Source organism: Vigna angularis, chromosome 9 (assembly GCF_016808095.1).
Source record: "Vigna angularis cultivar LongXiaoDou No.4 chromosome 9, ASM1680809v1, whole genome shotgun sequence".
Taxonomy (NCBI): Eukaryota; Viridiplantae; Streptophyta; class Magnoliopsida; order Fabales; family Fabaceae; genus Vigna; species Vigna angularis.
In genome coordinates this window covers 29,839,545-29,863,816 of record NC_068978.1, presented here as the reverse complement: position 1 = coordinate 29,863,816, position 24,272 = coordinate 29,839,545, and the positions used below count along the sequence as shown (strand labels likewise).

The following is a 24,272-nucleotide window of genomic DNA, read 5'->3' as shown; positions in this document are numbered from 1 at the left end:
TGGTTGTGACGTGTTTGGTGATTTGTATTTAGGGTATTTGTACACTAAAGAATTAAAATCAGAATTCATTTAGGGTATTTGTATTTGTGAACGAAGTGCGATTGGGGCTTTTGAAAGCAGAACGCGTTTGGTGATTTGGAAGTGCGAAGTGGGTTCCATTCGAAGGTTCATTCGAAGGTACGTGTACATTGCTTTCATTGGGTTTATGGTTGCTTTGGTGTGTGTGTTTGCTTCGTGTGTGTGTTTGCTTTTGTTGTGGTCCCCCATGAACTATTATCTCTGTTTGTTGTTGTCCCCCATTATGGGTGTTGTGTGTGGTCCCCCATTGTAGGTTAAAGTCAATCTTTATGCTGTGTTTAGGGTTCAGTACAAATTTGTTTTAATTGTTTATGGTCTGTTTAAAGTGCTTTGTGGAAGTGTTGTACCCTGATGGGTTGACAGTCGTATCCTGATATGTAAATGTAGTGTTATTTTGGTCAATTAAATGTAGTGTTATTTGGGTAAAGTTAGACTGACATGATTTTTTATATTAGTTTAGGATGCCTAACTGTGATGTCGAAGTGGTCTTTCACCATGGGGGCAAATTTGTGAATGATGGGTCATTTAAATATGAGTTTGGTCAAACATCTACTTTAAAAATTGACCCAGATAGATGGAGCTACTTTGAAATTATGTCCATTTTGAAGGAGATGGGCTATATTAATGTTAAAGAGTTGTGGTATGCAGTGGGTGGTGGTACTGTGTTAGAAGGAAGGTTAGAACTATTATCTGATGACAAGGGTGCATGTCATCTAGTCAACCTTGCCATTTTGAATGGTCAATCTCACCTGTATGTTGTACACATGGTGTCAGATCCTGAGTACATTCATATGTTGGGGGAGGGTGACAGTGATAATCGTGTAGAGGTAGAGTGTGAGGAAGAGTGTGAGAAGGCTGTTTTGGGGGAGGGTGTACAGGCTGACAATGATAATTGTGTGGAGGCAGAGGCTGAGGGAGACACTGATGGGGCTGTTTTGGGGAAGGGTGTACAGGCTGACAATGATAACATTGTGGAGGCAGAGGTTGTGGGAGAGGATGTTGGGGCTGGTTTGGGGGAGGGTGTATAGGCTGTTAATGATAACTTTGTGGAGGCAGAGGCTGAGGGAGAGGATGTTGGGGCTGTTTTGGGAGAGGGTGTAGAGGCTGACAGTGATAACTTTGTGGATGCAGAGGCTGAGGGAAAGGATGTTGGGGCTGTTTTAGGAGAAGGTATAGAGGCTGACAGTGATAATTTTGTGGAGGCAGAGGCTGAGAGAGAGGATGGGGGACATGATGACTACGATGTTAGAAGTTGGAATGGAGATGAAGAGGATGTGTTGAGTGAAGATGATTTTTGTAACCGTAGTGAGGAAGTTGAAGTGGGTGGACCAAGTGGGAAGTGTCCTCCATTACAGCATGTACATGACAGAGGTTTATCTCACAATTCTTGGGAATCTGAAAGTTTAGACAACCTTGTATTAAGTGATTCATCAAATGATGATAGAGACCGTTATGGAAATTTTGGCATTTTTTCATTGCCCAAAAGTATGGAACACTATAACTGGGAAGTGGGGACATTCTTCAGTGAAAAAAAAGATTTCACAGAAGCAATAAGAAGCTACGGTGTAGAGAATGGTAGGAAATTGAAGGTTTTTAAAAATGATAAAACAAGAGTTTCTGTTAAATGTTGTGGGACAAAAGGGAAGTGCCCATGGTACGCATATTGTGCATATAAGGCTGCCCAAAATACATGGCAGTTAAGGAAGATTATAAACAAGCATACCTGCAGTAGAGAATTTAATGTGCGTTTAGTGACATCAAAATGGTTAAGTGGGAGGTTAGAGAAGACCATAAAAGAAAATCCAAATATGAATTTGACTAACCTCCAAAACAAAGTTTGTAAGAAATGGAATATTAATGTGTCTCGGTCAACAACCTTTAGGGCAAAGAAAATGGCACACAAGAAAATTGAAGGTGATTTTGAAGAACAATATAAAAGGGTATATGACTATGTGAATGAGCTGCTTAGGTCAAATCCTGGATCAACTGTCAAAGTTAGTGTAGAACCTAATGAGGGGAACCAAGTATTCAAGAGACTTTATGTTTGTTTGAAGGCATGTAAGGTGAGTTTCATATCATGTAGGCCCATTGTAGGTTTGGATGGGTGTTTCTTGAAAGGGAAATATGGGGGTGAATTGTTAACAGCAGTTGGAAGAGATGGTAATGACCAAATGTTACCTTTGGCATATGCTGTTGTGGAGGTGGAGAATAAGGAAACCTGGACTTGGTTTTTGGAATTCTTGATTGATGATCTTGGTGGTGTTGAAAATTGTTCAACGTATACATTTATCTCAGATCAACAAAAAGTAAGTTATATTTCATTGTTTTTTATTATGAGACCTTAGTCTTCCATGTTCATGTTCAGTAAATTTACTTTTATCATTTGATAGGGACTTCTGCCAGCAATACAAGAACTTCTACCTCGTGTTGATCAAAGGTTTTGTGTCCGCCACATATATGCAAATTTTAGGAAAAAATATCCTGGAAAAAATCTGAAACGTCTATTATGGAAGGCAGCATCATCAACCCATCCTCAAGCATGGGAGGCAGTCATGAGAGAAATAAAAGATGTCAATGTAGAGGCCTTTAAGCACTTAATAGCTATTCCACCAAGGTATGTTTTCAAGAGTGTTAGCCATGTCAATTATTTAGAACTGTTTGGTTGTGTTATAAATGTGTGTGTTTTTCTTTATATAGATTTTGGTCAAGGTCAAGGTTTACACCTACAGCTGCTTGTGACACCCTAGTAAACAATATCTCTGAAGCTTTTAATAGTGTGATCTTGGATGCAAGGGCTAAGCCCATCATAACAATGATGGAAGACATTCGTATGTATCTAATGAAGAGATGGGCAAGAAATAGAGAGAAGATAAGGTTATATGAAGGTTCCTTTTGCCCCAAAATTTATAAACGATTTCAAAAGGAATTAAACAACACAAAATATTGGATACCTAGGTATGATTTCATAATATGAAGTTTTATTTGTTTTAATTTGTTTACTTTACTTACTCACTTGAATCCAAATTTCATTTTCCAGCTGGTCAGGATTGAAATTATTTGAAGTGAGACACACTTCCAACATTGGTGACAAGTTTGTTGTTGACATAGATAAAGTGGACTGTAGTTGCAGGAAATGGAGTATAACAGGAATCCCATGCTGTCATGCCCTCACTGCCATGACATTTTTAAACATCAATGGAGAAGACTACATCTCACATTGGTTTACAAAGTCAACCTATGAACAAACATACTTTCCAATGATATATCCAGTCCACGGTGCTCATATGTGGGAAATGACTTCAATGCCTGATGTGTTGCCTCCACCTAAGAGAATTTTGCCTGGTAGACCGAAAAAGAAAAGAAGATTAGAGCCTTGGGAGCTTAAGAAAGATGACACTGAACTAAGACAAGGTGGAACACGTAAGAGATGTGGCATATGTAGAGAGCTTGGACATAAAAGAAATAATTGTCCACAAGCTGCCCAAGCTGCTCCAACAACTCCAAATGCAACTCAATCCAGTCAAATTACTCAATGCGAGGTTGAACAACCCCAACAAAGTCACCCATCAACAACAGCACCTCAGACAACTTCAACACCAGCTGACCCAACTGCCACAGCACCTTCAAACTGATTTAGAAAGTCATTAGCTATTATTAATATGTATTTTGGTACTTTGTTTCGGCTAGCACCTTTTTTTGGATACAAACTTCAATATGTATTGTGTGCTGATGTATTATTTGATGAAGCAAAGTATTGTTTGTTCAATGAATATGATGTCCAGTTTGAACCACAGTTTCTGATGTTATATTCAATGTGCCGTTTGAATCACAGTTTCTGATGAATCTTATATTATTTATTAGTTATTTTCATCAGAAATGAAGGTTTCTGATGAATCAAATTTGAATTCAGCTGCATTTAGCTGTCTGCACTCAGCAGATTCATGAATATGCAGGTATGAACATTGGACGCTCGTCGCTCAGGACGCTCGTCGCCAGGACGCTCATCGCCCAAGACGCTCGTCACATTGCAAGGGCACGCTCGGTTCATCGCAAGCGGACGCTCGTCGCTCCCTACACGCACAAGAGGACGCTCGTCCAGAGAATATGAAATGGACGCTCGTCAAGACGCCCATGCAGAGAACATCAAGTGGACGCTCGTCGCCCAAGACGCTCATCGCCCAAGACGCTCCTCACATAGCAAGGGCACGCTCGGTTCATCGCAAGCGGACGCTCGTCGCTCCCTACACGCACAAGAGGACGCTCGTCCAGAGAATATGAAATGGACGCTCGTCAAGACGCCCATGCAGAGAACATCAAGTGGACGCTCGTCGCCCAGGACACTCATCGCCCAAGACGCTCCTCACATAGCAAGGGCACGCTCGGTTCATCGCAAGCGGATGCTCGTCGCTCCCTACACGCACAAGAGGACGCTCGTCCAGAGAATATGAAATGGACGCTCGTCAAGACGCTCATCCAGAGAACATGAAGTGGACGCTCGTCGCCCAGGACGGTCGTCGCCAGGATAGTCGTCACATAGCTAGCGCACGCTGGGTTCATAACAAGCGGACGCTCGTCGCCCCCTGCGCGCACAAGGGGACGCTCGTCCAAAGAATATGAAGTCAACGCTCATTCCAAGTTCATTACTCGCATTGGAAAAAAATTTACTGTTGAAATGGTGATTAAGCCTCTGTTTTTACTGATTTCTACTGTCCAATTCTCTTAAGTAAGATTCGGTTCGGTATGTAATAAAGCAATGCAATAGCTTTGGACAATCATAATGAATTTATCACAAGTTTTCAAATTACATAAAGAAAAAGCATTTGAAGTGAATTCTGCTGTTATATTCAATGTGCATTCGAAGCTCTGATTTTATACTCAACTTTCATTGAATCTTATATTATTTATTATTTATTTTCATTTGAAGATAAATGACAAGTGCAATATTGTTTCTACTGCAACTGATAACTGTGTACAGTAGCCATTAAATTGTTGCTGTCATCAAATTTGAATTTAGCTGTCATCAAATTTGAATTTATTTTATTGGCTGCATGTTATATTTGGAGAGTTTACTTAGCTGTCATCAAATTGTTCCTGTCTCAACCATATCACTACAACTTAACTATTGAAAGAACATCCACCTTCTTCAACAATATCACTGCCAATTAGCTATTGAAAGCAGAAATTGAGATTTTTCATTCATTTTCAACAACTGTCTAATACAACACATTGTCTAATACAAAATAGTCATGGAATTTTAAACAAGATACAAACAAGGATCACATTAATAAACCCCATAAAACATAGCATCCATGTTAATTGCTTCTCCCATTTCTGAGAAACCATAGCAGATTTCTCCAGACTAATAATTTTCCTCCTTTGCCTAGCAATAATAGTATCCCTTTCATCCAAATTAGCTTCATTGCACCATTTAAAATAATTGCATCCTTGAAGTTCTTCGTTTCGAGTCCGCTGTTCAAAAAATAAACTAATCACTAAAATGAAACTACAGCCATTGAACAAACCTTGTAATTAGGGCATCCCCAAAATTGTTTGCCTTCGTTCTTCACAGTTTTCGCCACTCTCAACACAGCAACTTCCCCACAATGACATATGTTAGTTTGAACCAATCCTTTGGATGAAACGGCACGACAGCTCCCCCATGAGCAAGACGAACAACACTGATGAGTCAATGACATTGCCACTTCCTAAGCCAACGAAAAAACTTCCACAAAGCACTTTAAACAGACCATAAACAATTAAAACAAATTTGTACTGAACCCTAAACACAGCATAAAGATTGACTTTAACCTACAATGGGGGACCACACACAACACCCATAATGGGGGACAACAACAAACAGAGATAATAGTTCATGGGGGACCACAACAAAAGCAAACACACACACGAAGCAAACACACACACCAAAGCAACCATAAACCCAACGAAAGCAATGTACACGTACCTTCGAATGGACCTTCGAATGGAACCCACTTCGCACTTCCAAATCACCAAACGAGTTCTGCTTTCAAAAGCCCCAATCGCACTTCGTTCACAAATACAAATACCCTAAATGAATTCTGATTTTAATTCTTTAGTGTACAAATACCCTAAATACAAATCACCAAACACGTCACAACCACTACTGTGACTCATTTGCCACGTTTTACTTCTTTAGTGCCAAATAATCAGCCACTTAACGCAGTTAGTGTGTATTTAACGGAGATGACTACATTGACACAAATATTTTCAATGTTTGGATTCAATTGACACTTTTACACCACGTGAGGATGACAATGAAACTTTTTTAAAAATGAGGATGAATTTGACACAATTCAACCAAAGTGGGGACAAAGGAAGCAATTAAACCTAATAATAATTCAAAACAGTTTTCCAACTAAAAACAGAAATCGGAAACGAACGCTCAAGGACGAACGTCCTTGAGTACAATTACAACATAAAGAACGAACGCGCAAAGCCGCACGTCTTATAACAAGAGTTACAAATTAAGGCCGAACGTAAAATAAAAACCTGATCGAACGGTTTACAAAGGAAAATATCGAACGACCGAACGTAACTTAAAAGAAAGCATGAGGTGGTCGAACGACCACTCCATTCAACACCTACACTACTAGCCGAACGTCTCACTGCTCGATCTTCACTTCAACTTCAACCAGATTCTCTTCGTTCAGCGCCTCTCCCAAACGCTCGTCTCCCTCTGCTCACATCCACACGGATGATCATTGCAATGACAGGACGGACGTACAAAACGAGACAACACAAGGAAAACGCAGGGTAAGCTTATGTAATTTAACTCATGCATCAACATACAAATTCAAGTAAACAGTTCATTACAAACATACATATCAACGCACGCATTCATCACATATCAACACACTTTAACGTACGTACTAAATAAAACTCAACACGACTGACCGTCCGGACTGTATGAATTCTGCGTAGTTACAGGCGTTCACGCACTCGGGTGGTGTGGTAACTGGCATTCTCATCAACTGCCACCCGAGGTTAGTCCGTTCCGTCCGAAGTACCCCTAAGGACGTCGACCTCCTGCCGTTCCCACGCATGACGTGCGTCCTCTACTTGAGGACGAGCACTCACGGAACATCAGGATCGAACAGCCAGCATTAACTATCCACAGTCATACTTTACAACTTTCAATATTCATCCATGAGTCGTTCCTGCCTAGAACGCTTGTTCAACATTCATAACTTTCATTTCATCTCAGGTACTATTCATCATTCACTATTCATCATTACATAATCATTTTCATCATAAATAGGGAAACCATAAAAAACCGAACGTTCTGTCCCCCAATAAGACCGTGGACGAATGCAGTAAACGAGACCAAAAGACGCTCATTCAGATCAGAGTACGAACGATCAAGTTACTGTCAGATTTGAATAATATCAGGATTCCAAGTGACGAACGTCATTTACCAGGTGAATCAGTTTAATGGACTGACGCTCGTGAATTTCAAACCAACACTCTAAGAAATAATTTAAGTATAGAGGCTTTAGGCTGGATACATCAACACGAACGTTTCAAGACTTCCAGGGAATGTTTTTATAAAAATTTTCACACTGAACCCACTGCCAGTCAATGACCGAGCGTAGGAATCTAAGGTTGGACGTACGCTATTGTGTAAGGCTAATTTACGAGAAAGAATACGAGCGCTCAGAATAAGACCGAGCACCATTTAGGGCGAGCGTTCAGTATAAGACCGAGCCCCATTTAGAGTGAGCGCTTAGTATAAGACTGAGCCCCATTTAGAACGAACACTCAGTATAAGACTGAGCACCTTTTGAACGAGCACTCAGTATAAGACCGAACGCTTCCCAGTACGAACGTTAAGTTGGAGGTCGAACGTTAATAACCTTAAAATAATGGATAAATATACTAAGGGATTTTTGAATCAATGTTTACGAACGGGAAAGTATACTGTTATATATATATATATATATATACACAATTACAAAAGAAGGGAGTTTATCAAAAATACCAGATGCAACAGTGCTTGGCCGAACGCTTAAGCAGAGTATTTTGACACGAGGACGCTCGTCCTCAATAAGAGATCTAACCAAATGAAAGAATCTCACTTTAGCTATTTTTAACAAGAAAACCGAACGGTCGAGGACCATTCAGTAACAAACGCACATGATTATAGGGAAAGTTTCTTATTCAATTTCTTTTACATTCCAGTTCACCCTTCATCAACATTTCATAATTCCATTCGTTCCTATCAAACCAACTCTCATTTTTCATACGATTCATAATATCAAAATTCATATATTTCATTCCCAACCATAAATCAACGAACGTCCATGCACATCAGTCACAGTAAACATCATACATTATACCCATCCAGTCAAACAACGAACGTTCAAACGATTCATACATATCATACATCATGCATTACTTCCATGCAGTCAAATAACGAACGTTCACATAACATACATCATACCAGTTAAATTAAATAAGCTTCCCTTACCTCTTAGATGACCGAACGTTCACAGACGCACAAAGACACTTCTCCACTTACAGATTCTACTCGTCAACGCTCGTTAACTCAACTACAACAAGTAACGTCCGATACTATCAGATCTCCCTCATTTCAAGAATAGAAAACAACGTACATTCCCAAAAACTGGGGTTTGCGTGCATTGAAAACGAATGACAGCATGAAGGGAAGGACTTACCAGTTCAGTTTTCACGAACCGAACGGTTCTTTTGGAGTCCTTGACGTCGAGCGTCCTTCAATGGTGCCGGAAATACTGATGGAGGAGATGAACTGGTGTTTTCTTTGGAAAGAAGGTGCAGAGAGCTTTGAGAGAAGGTTCAGAGAATGTAGAGAGTAAGAGGAGAGAAGAAATTCTCAGAAATGAAGCAAATAGGTGCGTGCAGAGGGAGGGGAATATTTCAGATTCTCAGTTTTGCTTTCCACAGCTGTCAGCGCACGTCCCCACTCTGGCAGACACGTTCCCATGCTGTCAGCGCACTCCACTACGTTTCTGTCAGCCCATACCGGACGGTCGTCCATTCTGAGCCAGACACGTGTAATCCACTCTTGCCGAACGCACGTTTACCCTGACTGCCCATGCCGGACGTCCACTCCCAGGCGGACACGTGTATTCCACTACCGCTGAACGCACGTTCCATCTGGCCAACACGCTGCTCTCCACTACCGATCTCTGACTCAGCTGCACGTGCGCCAGCTGGCGTCCGTTAGTGGAGCGTCAGGCGCTGGCGTCGCCATGTGCGCGACTGAGGTGGCGCGCTCTCCTGCTGCCACGTGGACTCCACCAGCATTCGTCATTTTCGAGGCCTAACAAATATGCATTGCCATGTGTCTTCATTCTTTTGCATTATCGGTTTCCGTTGTTATCTTCAATCATAATTTTTTTTTCATATGGATTTTATGATATTTTGCCATTATAATTAATAAAAAACAATGCATTTTAAATTATCTGTTTGGTCAAACTAGGCGACTTCTCCATACTTTATATTAATAACTATAGTCTTTACTCTGAAAAATATGTAGATTTATTTATTTTTAAATTTCACATACATGTTAAATACTCATAGAACGAAGATTAAATTAGCATAATGTTTAAAATTTATTACTGAATTTATCAATGTGAAAACGTATGCACATTTTATGGAAATTACTAAAATTTTATATTTTTAATCTGTATTCAAAATTTAACAAGGATTAAAGTTCACAACTACACAAAGAAAAGAACTATAAATAAGGTTTTATTGCTGTGATTGATAGAGATCCATTAAAAGTATGATAGATGCATTGAATTCTCTCACATTTTTTACTTGAACATGTGTGTAAAGGACAATCGCATAAAAGCAATTGTGTATTTTGAATCATGCATGTGTTCTAGGATTTATGCTTGTACTTTTCATTTTTGTATATTTGTAGGTATAGATGTTGATCTTTCCTCTAAACTTATGAAGAATACCATCGAGTTTGTTGTTTTAGTGCTCAATCATTGATTACAATTATAATCAAGCATTGGTTAGGGTTCCTCGTACAAGTTATCAATTTGAAGGTTCCATAGGTAAGGTATTAATTTTGATCCTTTATGTCTTTGTAATTTATTGTCTTTTAGTTGTATTATTTTGTAATTGTTCATGTTTTTTCTTCCAAATATGGTTATTAGAATGAAATTATTCTTTCTTTCATGTATGGAAGGTAGTATTATTATGGTTTTATTATTACAAAACCATAAGTCTTTTATTTGTTGTCTTTTAGGAATAAGAGTAGTAGAGGGTCATTGAGAATGAACACAACACAACAAAATAACCTTAAAGGTTTTAAAAAACGTTATTAAATAAGCTTTATAGGACTTTTGTGTTGTAGCGGTCTACAAAACCTAACGTTGTTAAATAAACATTAAAGTGTCACCACTTTCTTGGTTTCAGTTCATTGGCACAAAACATTAATCTGGACTGAAGTTGGATAAATTCTAAACGAACAACTGAAGAATATGAAAGAGGAGTGGAACAATTTATTGAATTTGCTACGAGGAATGTAGCAGATAATAATGGAAGATTTTATTGTCCATGTGTGAATTGCTTGAACAAGCGGAGACTACCCATTGCAGTAATACGAGAGCATGTTTTGTGTGATGGGTTCCTAAAGAGCTACCCCAAGTGGACATGGCATGGTGAATTAGTAGAAGTGGAAATAGCACATGTGTCTCAAATTGAAGCAGAAGAAGTAGATTTCGTTATGGAAGATGGTTTGGAGCAAATGATTCGTGATGTTGGAGATGATGTCTTTGCACGATCACATATGTATGAAACTTTGTGTAGTGATGCAGAAATGCCTTTGTATTTGAGGTGCATTAAGTACACTCGATTGTCGGCAATATTAAAACTATTTAATGTGAAAGTAAGAAATGGGTGGAGTGATAAGAGTTTCACCGAATTGCTTGAGTTAGTGAGTGACATTCTTCCTGAAGGTAATACAATGCCAACATCTAATTATGATGCGAAGAAAATATTATGTCCAATGGGTATGGAGTATAAAAAGATTCATGTTTTTCCGAACGATTGTGTGTTTATAGGAAGAAATATGAAAAGTTACATCACTGTCCACATTGTGGGTTATCAAGATACAAGAAAAAAGATGGTGACTTCAAAGATGATGTGAGGAAGGGTGTTCCAGCAATATGAGGAATTGGCTGTGTTGTTGGTTTTGTGAAATTTGGTTTAGCAAAATATACAAAGCTACATGGTGCAAATGTTAGCTAGAGTATAATATGATATTTATTGTCTTTGGTTTGAATGAGTCTTGATTATTTATATTTAATTTGCAGTGTCGACGTCAATTGGGCAACTATGAGTGTGGGTATTATGTAATGAAACACATGCATACCATTATTTGTCCAAACATTACTGAATCATGGAATAAGGTATTAAAATACTAACTAAATATTTATCCAACTATTCATTACAATATTATTTTAACTCTATTATTTTATTTGTAGATCTTTAATGATTCATCTCCGATGGAAGCTGCAGATATTGAAGACATTAGAAGGAACTAGGCTTCTTTTATTTTAAGTGTTAGTAGAAACTTGGCTACAATTCAATAGTGTATGTACATTAATGTAATATTTGGATTTAATATATAGTTTCATGTATAAATGATGTATTAAATATTAGACTATTTAATGTTTGAAATGAATTGTATTTTGTTAGTTTCATTAAATTTGTTTATTTGAAACTATATTGATTATAAATTGATTGGATCAGATGATAATACAGGAATATTATTATAATTTCATTGGATATCAAATGTAATAATCAATTCTTTTTTTAAAAAAACATATATTATGACATACTAAGCAATGTACATACAAAAATATTATAACTTACAAAAATATATATATGTAATAATAGATCACATAATATAACATACAAAAACTTCTACGTCATAATACCTTCCATCCTATCGGACAAATGAAAATTTGTCATAATAAATTGCGCTGAAGCCAAAAGGTGGCATGCTTTGTGCCAGCAAAACTATGAGGGAAACATTGTCTTGCACGAGGTTGTGATTTCCAAAAAGACGCTGGAAATGACTAAGGTTGTGCTTAGATTTCAACATCAGTTGTTGTGGTTAGATTTATGAATCACATATCAATAAACACAAAAATAACATTTTATAACGTATAAAAATGATATTTTATAAATTAGTTACTGGAACATAGTTTTGGATGTTATAGTAAGTCTACGCATTTTATAACGTAGCAGAAACTGCGTGAGGATGTTTCCCTCGTTTTTCCATCATCTTTTTCTTGAAATCTTTCCACCGTTTTTCCATGAATGTTGTTTGAGCTTCTTTCATCTTCTCACAAAATAGGTTCGTTTCTTTGTTTCTGTTCAACTCTTCATTCTCATGTGACCGCATTTCACTCATTCTATATGACTCAGAATATGTAAGTTCACTCACTCTCTCCACATAGACATATATATATATATATATATATATATATATATATATATATATATATATATATATATATATATATATATATATATATATATATATTTGAGTATTTTTCTCAAACAGAGATAACCAAAGAAGTGAATCATGCCACAAATAAATAAGATGTGAGAATTGTGCATGTGACAAGTAAGAATTTTACATATTAAAAATTAACAGATAACTATTAATTACAAAATTATTTTCAGAAATTATGTTTTGGTTATGTTATTTATTTAAATATTATTTAATAAGTTATATTTATTATTATTGTTTTCATAATAAAGTTGTATGTACAAAAATAGAGATTCAAAAACAGATGACAAGAAATAAAAAATAAGAGAAAATAAAATTCAAACCTAAAACATATTTAAGTTTAAAAAAATTAATCTTTAATATTTTAATCTTTGGAATAGTTTTTTATTTTATTTGTTTTCAATCTCTATTGTTTTAGAGATTACAAGATGATATATAAGAAATGAGAAGGAAATATTAAAAGAATTAACTTTTCATAATGGCTCACGATTTTTGTCTAGTGAGCTTGCGCGAATTAGGGTTCATCTATACGATGAATTGCGAAAATGGTAGTGTAAAAAACAAAGTGTCAAAAAATAAGAGACAAACTAAAAAAATGACATTTGAATAGAGTTTAAAAACTTTTCATAGATAGTACTGTGCTATAAAAAAAATCTTTTGAATACTTTATAACTGGAATATATAAGCTTAATCTTTCTAATAATATTTAATTTTAATTTACATTATTTTTCACACGACGTAATTGTTTCATATTTATCATATCAATTTATTAGTTTTTTATTCATTAAGAGATACATAGAGGATTTGATACCAATGAGTCATAAACTTTTAATATAAAAAGTTCATAATTCTACTTTCAATTAAAATCCTTAAAACCATAAATATGTAAGTCTTCTTTTTTTCTATATTATTTTTTTTACTCATCCCTACTTAAAGTGAGATTAAACTCACTTCAAATTCGAACAACATTCTTACTATAACAATGATGTAGAGTGAAAATTATTGCTTTAAAGAAATATTTAATTGCATATAAGAAGGAAAGTAGAATGTACAGAAATTTTAAATTTTTATAGATACATGTAGATATACATACACTAATTTGCTTGTATAAAATGATCTCCATAACCAATATTTGAAAAAGCTAAGACAAGTAGTGTGTCAAACACTTTTAATTATTTAATTTTCTCAGAATTCCTTAATAATTAGCTAACTTTTTGATGGACAAAAGAGTTTTTTTTTTAATCTGTAAAATAACATTGAAAAAAACTTTAAAAAGAGATACAACAACTTTTTTTTATTCATAAAATAACTTTGAAAAGAGCTTTAAAAAGAGATATAAGGAGAATATTTTTTTAGGGAATCATTCATCCTGCTCCTTGTCAGAATTCAGTGCATTAAGAGATTGAAATCCATGTTGAAGTGTTGAATGCCAAACTTTATCTATGTCTTTCATTGTGTAGTTGCACTCATGTTCACTCCATCTTTCTAAATTATGTACTATTCCAGCAATGCGCCATGCACTCATTACCCTCCTTGGTAACCAATCCTGCAATATATGCAAGATGTTTGCAATTTTATCATTTGAGATTCTAACAAAAACAAAACATTGAGCCATGTACAAATTGAATAACACGATCGAATCATTTGAAGAACGAAAACATTATGTGAACAAACCTCACAAGAATGGACATTTTCAACGCAACTAGGAATTAGCATTGCTGGGGTGCAATGGTAGGAACAATCCTTGCGATATCTCTTTGGTGGGAATTGTGAGTATGGAATAAACAATGTTCCTTTGGGTGCATGCAATTGTTCCTTTTGAGTCAATTCATCTCCAACTAACCAAATCTATATAAATAAAAGAAAGATGAGAGACTAAAGAAAATTTTGTTTATCACCATTCAATCATCTTTACAGCTTATTCATTTTCATTTAATTAATATATTTTAGTACTTTCATTGTTGGTAGGCTTTTAAGTTTATTCATCATTACTAATTTGATCGATAATTAAAAATATTATTAAGAAATGATAAAAATATACCTTCATTCTTATATACTTATTAAACATTTTTTTTTCTTATCTCTCCTCTTTCACATCATATATTTTATAAACTTATTTATTTATTTTCTTGGTTATTTTAAGCGTCAATTACTATTTTTGATGTACATGAATATTTTTTAAATATAAATGAGTAAAATATTAGAATTTTCCATCAATATACCGTGGATAAATAACACAAATAAACTTGCTACCCATTTTGACTCGGTGTTAAAACATTATATTTACGTGTTTTTTTTTATCTATATATTGTTAAATTTATCTATTATGTGTGAGACTTTATATAATGCTCTCCAACAATAACAAATGAAGAATGAGTAGAATTGATTCTATTCCTATAGCTAATGCCTCGACCTTACAAAATCGTTTCTACTAAAATATATTATGAAAATGAAACTAGGAAAAATTTATTACACATTAATTACCTTTTGGGTGCAGCTTTTCTCAATGATCAAATTAGTCAACTTAGTTGCAGACCTATCCAACAAATTCTTTAGCCTCACATAATCATCCTTATGCATTGTAGCAACCTGAAATATAGTAATCATGCATGTCAAAATTAAGAGAGTCTAAAGTTAAATAAATTAACATATATATATATATATATATATATATATAATTAAATCTATGCAGTTAATTAAAATGGTGAACCTTGATTCCTTGGTGGCACAATTTGAAAGCAAGAGCACAAGCAACCTTGGTGAGTTTGCCCCTAAGCAATACTTGTGTTGTTCCTTTAGGAATACTGTTAAGAACAACAGCAACTGCAAGACTGCTTCCATCAACAACCTTAACTTTTAGCTTAGGATGTTTGCTAACATATAACCCTCCATAGATGTTAAGCTCCTCCCCTTGATTCATCAGACCTAGGCTCAACACTTTTACACCCTTTTTGTCTGCATCTAATATTGCCTTCTCTATCATTCTGTTGATACTCAACTTTTGCGATTGCAAAGAGTACTACAAAGAAATCGCATAGTCATATAATGTTATTTTACACATTACTATATAATATAACTGTATTGAATATTTACATTATAGGGATCTAACCAAGAGTTGAAAATTTTGAATAAAAATAATAAAGTTAGTACTATAAAAAAGTAAAGTAAAAACCCACAGCATTTAATCTTAAAGTATTTTGTTGAAAACAATATCAATGTTCATATAAACAACTCATGCTTCATAATAGTAAATTTTTTCTCGTGGATTTCGTAGTAAATCTCTCGGGTATAAGGAGATACAAAACACCAATGAAATATAAGTCCAACCATATAAGCGATTGACATCATTCTCTACTCAAAACCTTAAGATAATGGGTTAATGAGTCTTTCACCTTTATATAATGTTTTACTTTTTTACTTTTATCCAATGTGAACTTGGACTCACACTTAAATTCCCAACATATATCCACGCATATAAATCCCAACATATTATTAGGAATCCAAGTAAGAATTAAAAGTTTCACATTTATTAAAAAGAAAAAAAAATGACTGCTATAAATAAAAAAAATAACTACAAATATTGAATCTAAGATTTTACATTGATAGTGATATCATTATTTCTTTTAAGAGCGGCTCATACTTCAAAAGTAGTAAACTTTGCCAGAAAAATTGTAACATATTTACCTGAAAATTGTACTTGGGTATTGCCCAAGTTTGCAACTTGAGTTTGTCCAAACGATTTTCCTCCACAATGAATGTACGACCACATATCCATGTTAGGATCATCGAGAAAGCTGTGAGAGGCCACATGAAGAAAAGGTACCATTTGGGTTGGTAGGGTTTGGAGGCTAAGGAAGAAAATCCAAGTCTTAGATGATAGATAGATTTAGGTGTTGTGAGGTGTGTTAAGTGCACAACATCTGGGGTTTCTTCTTGTCGTTTCAATGCTGAATCATGTAATTGATCAGAATTTTTGTCTATGGTGCCATAGATGTAGTCATAAAATGGCATAAAGAGAGAGTAATTTGTCCTAAATTGAGTATGGTGCAAGGAGTGAAACCTGTGAGATATATACAAAATAAGTACATTCAGTTACCTAGAAATTTTAAGTACGGAATTTCAATTGTATTTAAATTTTCTTATTCATTACATCTTGTTTCTATTTTTTCTTTCACAATTGTGATAGATTAGTACAAGTAATATAAATAAATTATGAAGTTAATGGTGAAATCACTATTGTAACAGAGGTTGCAGACAATAGTTACATGAAGATTTCATTAACGGTTAAAAAACTATCATTTATTAGGTTGTCTGTCGTGACGACAATTTTAACTTACCGTCGTCTAAACATCCCCAATAGCTTTAAAATTGTCACTGTTTCAACATAGACAACTTTGTATTTTTAAGGAAATTGTCACTTTGATATTTTTGCAATAGTAAATTATAAGATATGACACAAAGATGAAGTATAATCTAATATAAAATGTGTTAAAAATTTCATATAGATTAAAAATAATATTATTTTAAAATATGTATATATGATGTAAACTTTATTTTATAAATATCATATATTTTTAAATAGTGGTACTAGAGTGATGAGCTCGTGTCTTTATTTTTCTATCTTTTGGAAAATTTTATATAATTTTTATGTGTAAGAGGGTTTAGAACAATTCAAGTACTCACTATATTCAATTTTTTTTTTGTTGATAAACAAAAATAATCTGATTTCATTATCTGAGAAGAAATATAATGAATGATATATATATAGCAATGATAAAAATGGTTTGGATAAAAAGTAATAAATACTTACGATGGGGTGTACATGAAGTACTTGAGAGGAGGGAAGATACTAAAGAGCCACTTTGGAACAATCTCAAAGTTGCAATGACCCATATTATTCATAAAATCAATGTAAGTCACGTATCCAAATATGGTGATAATAGACGCTGTGTTAGTGAAGACTGAGGTTAACATTGGAATTGCAAACAGAACGAAATATGATACGTGTTCAGCAAATGGATGAATCACAGCTGCAAAAAAAAAAAGTTACATAAAGATGAATACATAATCTAAATTATTTAATTTCTATGGAATAAAAGTTATATACCAATAAAGTTTAATTTAACCCTAATTGATAATACTTACAAATTTTGTAAGGTGATGCCTTAGTCAAAATTTTAACTAATAAAAGCAAAATATATAACAGGAATGAAGATCAATATAGACTCCATTTTAGGGTGTATAGGAGATATAGGAAAATAAAAATATTTTTTTTTTCACATGTGACATTCAAATCTTAGGAAATGGAAATCTAGATTATCAAATTTCTCTGTATATTTATTTTTTGACATTTTATTTTATGTGTACACGACATTCTTAATATTTCATTCTTTAATTTTATTATATATTTTCGATAAAAGAAAAAAAATTAAATGAGAGACTTGCATGGTTAAAATATTTCATATGATAATAAATAATAAATTAGTTTTTGAATATTGAAATAATTGATATGTCAAAATTGAGTGATATATTAAGATAAATATTAATATATTTGGATTATGAGAATGTGAGACTAATATTAATGGATGATCTGATAGTTATGGATTTTACACTTAAGTCAATTTCACAAAATCGATATGTAAGGTGAGATTTTCAGCCACTTATATATTATAAATTAATCTTATCTCTAGTTGATGTGAAACTTATAATAATTTGATGCATGATTAAAATATGTTGAATGAAATTAATGTGAGTGAGAAGTGAGAGAGACGTTGATGAGCAAAGCATGCAAAAGAAGAAATTGTGACTCACAAGTTATAGGTTCTGTGACAATGGAAGAATGGTGATGAGAATGGTATCTAGAATAGAGAAAATGGTGATGAAGTGCTCTATGCAACCAATAATACAGAAACTCCACTGGTCCTGCATGAATCAGCATTGCCATAATCACTCCATCTGTCCTCCATAATGGAATACGTGATGCACCAGAGAATGTCCAGTTTGCCAAGTAGTACAGTAGCCCATTGAACAGAATTTGGTCATCCCTACAACATGAAAAAACAAAAATGTAAAACATCATCTCAACAATAAAATCAAATAATCTTACAATCGCATGTCGACTATTGATTAAGATCAATTTACGTTATATACATAAGTGAAAAACCTATTTCAATGAAATTAGTTTAATATTAAAGATCTCACGTCTACTTAAAAAAGGATAAATTTATAATATATATGAATGTAAATTTTAAACTTAGACTATATTCACTTGCACTAATTTCATAATTGAAGAAAAATAGAGATGATGGATTATAGTTTCAAATAATGTCCGTTACACTAACTTAGAGGAGATGGGATGGGGTGAACTTAGCAATAGCTAGAGTCATGGAATGGGGTACACCTTTATGAAATCGAATACAGTGAAACCTATTACATAAATTAAAATTATGAAAATTGTTGGGGGCAAAAGTGACATTTACACTTAAATCGCCGCAAATCTAAGTATATCATTATAGATTCAAAAATTCATATATCGTGTAAATCATCGGCTTTGATTACTCTCAATTCCCTCAATCCGAACATGATTAAAATGAAAAATTTATCTTCATAAATTCGCTTGAACAGTAAAATCACTTTATAAAAACATAGTCTTAAAATTCATTTCTTAACATAGTCTTAACGTTTATTGTTTGTTAGGTCTATATACCACCCACTATCGAACTGTTTTGTTCGAAATATATATTTCATGACATGATTAGTATCGAAAATCTCATATCAACTACATAAGTTAATTTCAGAATATATAAATAAATACAAATCTTATCTTACAAGCTTATATATTGTAAAATTAAATTTAATGTTCATCTTCTAATCAGAGAGATTTAATTAAACTTAAATATTTTAACATATATCTATATCACAAGAAGAGAAATATGTAAATACAGGTGGGATGTGTGAGGTTGTTTTCATTTAACATAAACTTTTTCTACTCATAATTTGTTATAGTGTGATGATGTAAATGAGGCGAAAGACTTAAAAAAAGCTTATAATATAACATTGTATTAGATGGAAGAAACTAACCAATTGGCCTCTCTGTCAACTTGATCAAATTCAATTCCTTTGTGAAAAATTCTTGCATTGCCTTTGGCAGTTCGATGTCGAGAGAGAGTAATCCATATTTGATTGTGAAGCATACGCCAGAGCAAAAATGGTAGTATTAGAAAGGCTGTTACGTCCCTTTCACTCTCATCCTTCACCAACATACCATACCAACTTCTAATCACAAAAGGAGCCAATAGCAGGTACTGCACAATCACAAAGCAAATAATAAATATAAGAATACCTTAATGTTAAATTATAATATATATGTGATTTTTTTTAAATTTTTATTTATTACCTTGGCTCAATAGTCAATTTTGGATAATTTATTTTTTACGTTTTGATAAATTATATTATTTATTGATACCTTGTTTAATAAGTTGTTGGGTTCAAATACCTGACTAGAGATCTCATTATTTCAGGTTTAAATATAGACCCTACGATTTGAAAAATTATATAAGATCTCATTTTTGTGAAATATTCAATGGGATTCAAGATTCTATATCAAGAATAAGAAGTGAAACTAAAATGTTAACATTAAAAAACAAATTAATTATATTTAAATTTTCTAAAGATGGTATGCATTTTTTTGGCTTAATTCTAATTTTGAAAGTGGCACGAGAAATACTTTAGATATGTATGATACAAAGAATATTATTTTGAGGAAAAAAAACAATAAAGAAAACGAAAATGACGATTGTTTTGGAATGGAGGTAATATTAGTAAAAAAAGATAAAATTCATTAAAATCTACAAATCCATGAAAAAATGAGTAAGAGAAATTATACGTATAGTATCATAAATAGTTTTGTTGTCATTCTATCCCATGTTTAAATCTAGATGTTGACTTGACACCCACATACTTTCCCCTTTTGGCAAATTGTCAAATAATAGACCAACACCAACCAAATAAAGGACAATTCCAATAAACCCTTTGATGAAGCTAAGTTGAAAGAATAATAATGAAAGATGATAAAATGTATGTTACTTATAAAATGACGATTGTTACTTATAAAATGTATTAGTGGGTTGCTACATATCGTGTGTGGCATACAAAATATAAAAAATAATTATATTAATTTTAGAAATACAAAGACTGATAGGGAAAAAACTTTTTGGATTAAAATAAATAAGGGTTTGGGTGATTCGCAACAATGTAAAATCTTTAGTCTAGAATATGTATAATAATATTATTTTTATTACATATCAGTACTTTTTGTTTTTTTATTTGATAATTATTTTGTTAAAAACATAAAAATAATACGAACTCTGAAATAAAAAAGGTGATTTATATTATAATATATATAAACATACCATGTTCATTTTTATTATAGATAGTTTTTATTTATTTTATAGATTTTCTTTACTTATTTAATTTAAAAATGATTAAATTTTTAAAGAAAACTGTTAAATAAAAATTATATTACTTGAACTATAAAATTAGAGAAAAATTTGAACACAAAAAAATAATTCTTGCTATATAATAGTATATATATAATTTTAATGTAAAATGATTGAAGTAATCTAAGTGATTATTTATTTATTTAATTTTTATTCTTGATAAAAAGTTAAGTTTAATAGTTTTTTTATGTTTCAAATTTTGTCAAATAGTATTTAATATATTCTCTCAATTTTTTTTCGTAGCTTTTATTTAATTTAAAAGAGTTAATGAGACTCTTTCTGTTAAATATAAATCAGTACTATATTGTTTTTCGTAATTCTTATTTATGTGGTCATTTATATTATCAAGTTATTATTTTTTAAATAGTATCAACATCAATTTAATACAAAATATTATATATGATAATTCAGAAACCGTATTTGACTAAAATTAGGATTATTAAATGAAAAAAAATCATATATGAATCCTTACTTATCTTGTAATTATCAGTTCCAAATTTTATCTTTTTCTGAGGATTGGAGCACCCTATTGTTCTATGTATATTACTATTTTATGGTGATAAAAAAACACTATATATTAACTTTGCTGAAAATAAGGGAAAAGACAGTGAATTAACCTTGAATGTTCCGAGAGGTTTCCATGGCCAGTCTGAGAGGATTCCAGGTGTTGAAGCCATAGTTGTTGGGAACAGAAACTATGATGTTTGAGAAGAATAAGGTTTTGTTGAGACCAAATGGTGGATTGAAGGATGGTGGATGGGTTGCTATTTATTGGCATCACTTACACGAAGGAACAGTTTTTGCATTTAACACCTGACAGTGTTTACGCTCATCACATGGGGGAACTGCAAATTTAATGTTCAAATAATATATATAAATTAATTAATTCATTTATTTATTCTTGTTCAATTTTAAGAAAATTTAACATCAATAATTATATTAGTAATTTTAGAAATGGATTGTAACCAGGGATCAATCTGACTCACCACGAATTTGAGTCGGATTAAATTTAAAAAAATGTAACTTTTATGTCTACTAGCTTTTAATCTCGCTCATTAGATTGAATCCGTGATGAGCCGGATTGACTTACCAACTCACCTAATTTAATTTAATTATTTATTATTTTGTATTTTAATATTATTATGTATTATTTTTTTTATTATATTGTAGATGGTGATAAAGAAGAAGATATTTGAAGAGAGAAAAATATTATAGATTTATCTATTCAAGACTCTAATATTATAAACGGACAAGTAATACAAAAATTATCAATATTAAAAACTTATTTGTTCATTTTTTATACGTGTTTTTGGATTATGTTTGGATTGTATGATACTTTTTTTTGTATTTTGAGTTGTCTTTTAATATGACGTTTATTTATATTTGAATTAAAAAATTGTAATATTTTTATTTTAAAAAAATTATAATTAAACGAGTTATTGAGCCAACCCGTGGTGGGTCGGATCGGGTTCAAATTTTTTCAACTCGTTAATAAGTGAGTTGGGTTAGGTTGACTTCCTAAGTGACCAACCCGTGGTGACCCGGATCGAGTCAAGTCGGGTTACCCGTTTTGACAACTCTAAATTATATTGATATATATTTATGATTAATTTATAATTTAACGATTCAGCAAAAGGTTTAGTAGTAATTTAATCTATTTTTGTTTAAATCTTTGATTTTTCTTAATATTTATATTTGTTTTTTATTTTATTAAAGCTTATTTTTGTAAAATTAAATTTGATATGATTTTATTTTTAAAATTAACGTTAATATTATTTGAAAGTGCGAGGATTAAAATCTAATCTTTACATGTTAAGGTTTGGATTATTTCAGAACTCTTCTATTTTTTTATATGTGATACTATGATTCAAATTTTAATTTGTAATACGTTCAAAATAGAATATTATCTAAAATATGACACGTAAAAAATCTTAAAAATATTAACGTTAATTTAATGAAAATAATCACATTTAGTTATTTTAAATCCTTTTAAAAAGACCTAATTGACTAAAAAAATATATAAAAACTACAACAAATAAAAAATTTAAATACTAAAACTAAATTACTAATTAAGTCATCAAATTAATAAAGTTTATTTTATACTTAAATTTTGTTCACAATTTCTAACTTGATTTATGATAATATAAAGATAATAATATATTTTCTAACATATGTCAATATACTTTCAATTATTTTCTATTTTTGCACTATTTGATAGAATTGTTTCTTGATTTTATATATTTTTTTGCTGTCAAAATGAAGTTTGAACTGTGTTGGGTTTAAAAAAAATGTAATTTTTTATGCGGATTAGTTTTCAACTCAGCTCACTTAGAACCCGACTCATCCAAGTTGAATCCGGATTGGCTCACTAACTCACTTAATTTAATTTAATTATTAATTATTTTGTGTTTTAATATGATTAGTTAGCATTTTTATTATTATATTGTACATTGGATAAAAAAATGTTTTAAGAGAGAAAAATATTATAGATTTATCTATTCAAGACTCTAATATTATAGATGGACAAGTGATACAAAAATTATTAATATTAAAACTTATTTTATCGCCTTTTGTGTTTGTTTTTGGATTACGTTTGGATTGTATACTATTTTTTTTTGAATTGTCTTTGGAGTTAGAGTGAAATTTATTTAGATTTGAATTAAAAAAATATATAATTTTTTTAATTTAAAAAAAACTTATAATTAAGGGAGTTAGTGTGTCAACCTGTTTAATAAGTGAGTCGGGTTGGGTTGACTCACTAAGTGACTAACTCGTCTGAGCCGGATTACCCGCTTTAACAACTCTAAATTTTTTTTTATAAATATTAAGATTCTAATCACCTTGGATATATTTATTAAAAAAAATTAAAAAGATATTAAAATACAGTAAAATTATAAAAAAAAGGAAATACTTAATTAGAATTAATGATTCCTTTAATTCTTAATCAATATCATGAATATATTAAACATTTGGCATGTTATAAAGTATGTATTAAAACAATATATTAAAATGTCATTTGTTACCACAACTCAATTTTTGTACATCATTTAAGAGAACTCAATTTTTATAAGTAACCAAATGTGATGGTTAGTTGAATTCACTCAATAGATAAATAACTATACATAAATAAGTTTGAAGTT

The 24,272-nt window shown here is 32.2% G+C and overlaps 2 protein-coding genes across 2 annotated transcripts; one reads left to right on the top strand and one right to left on the bottom strand.

Moving 5' to 3' along the window:
- The first annotated feature begins 539 nt into the window (after window positions 1–539).
- On the top strand, window positions 540–3,820 carry LOC128193963 (uncharacterized). The gene is made up of 5 exons (XM_052868169.1): window positions 540–1,086; window positions 1,135–2,384; window positions 2,469–2,692; window positions 2,776–3,033; window positions 3,116–3,820. Exons 1-5 carry the CDS (start codon window positions 540–542, stop codon window positions 3,708–3,710), a joined length of 2,874 nt encoding a protein of 957 aa, XP_052724129.1. The 3' UTR covers window positions 3,711–3,820.
- A 10,036-nt stretch (window positions 3,821–13,856) lies between these two features.
- On the bottom strand, window positions 13,857–21,852 carry LOC108347190 (very-long-chain aldehyde decarbonylase CER1-like). Its single transcript, XM_017586351.2, has 9 exons — window positions 21,750–21,852; window positions 19,715–19,938; window positions 18,446–18,678; window positions 17,445–17,664; window positions 16,319–16,694; window positions 15,345–15,653; window positions 15,119–15,223; window positions 14,309–14,482; window positions 13,857–14,180 (listed from the first exon to the last, which is right to left on the bottom strand). Exons 1-9 carry the CDS (start codon window positions 21,807–21,809, stop codon window positions 13,995–13,997), a joined length of 1,887 nt encoding a protein of 628 aa, XP_017441840.1. The 5' UTR covers window positions 21,810–21,852; the 3' UTR covers window positions 13,857–13,994.
- Between the last annotated feature and the right edge of the window lie 2,420 nt (window positions 21,853–24,272).

Coding starts and splice junctions, on each gene's coding strand:
- LOC128193963 (XM_052868169.1), top strand. CDS start 540: ATGCCTAACTGTGATGTCGAAGTGGTCTTTCACCATGGGGGCAAATTT. Junction 2,693..2,775: donor TTAATAGCTATTCCACCAAG/GTATGTTTTCAA, acceptor TTCTTTATATAG/ATTTTGGTCAAGGTCAAGGT. Junction 3,034..3,115: donor ACAAAATATTGGATACCTAG/GTATGATTTCAT, acceptor TTCATTTTCCAG/CTGGTCAGGATTGAAATTAT.
- LOC108347190 (XM_017586351.2), bottom strand. CDS start 21,809: ATGGCTTCAACACCTGGAATCCTCTCAGACTGGCCATGGAAACCTCTC. Junction 19,939..21,749: donor AACCTCTCGGAACATTCAAG/GTTAATTCACTG, acceptor GTGATTGTGCAG/TACCTGCTATTGGCTCCTTT. Junction 14,483..15,118: donor AGAAAAGCTGCACCCAAAAG/GTAATTAATGTG, acceptor TTATTTATATAG/ATTTGGTTAGTTGGAGATGA.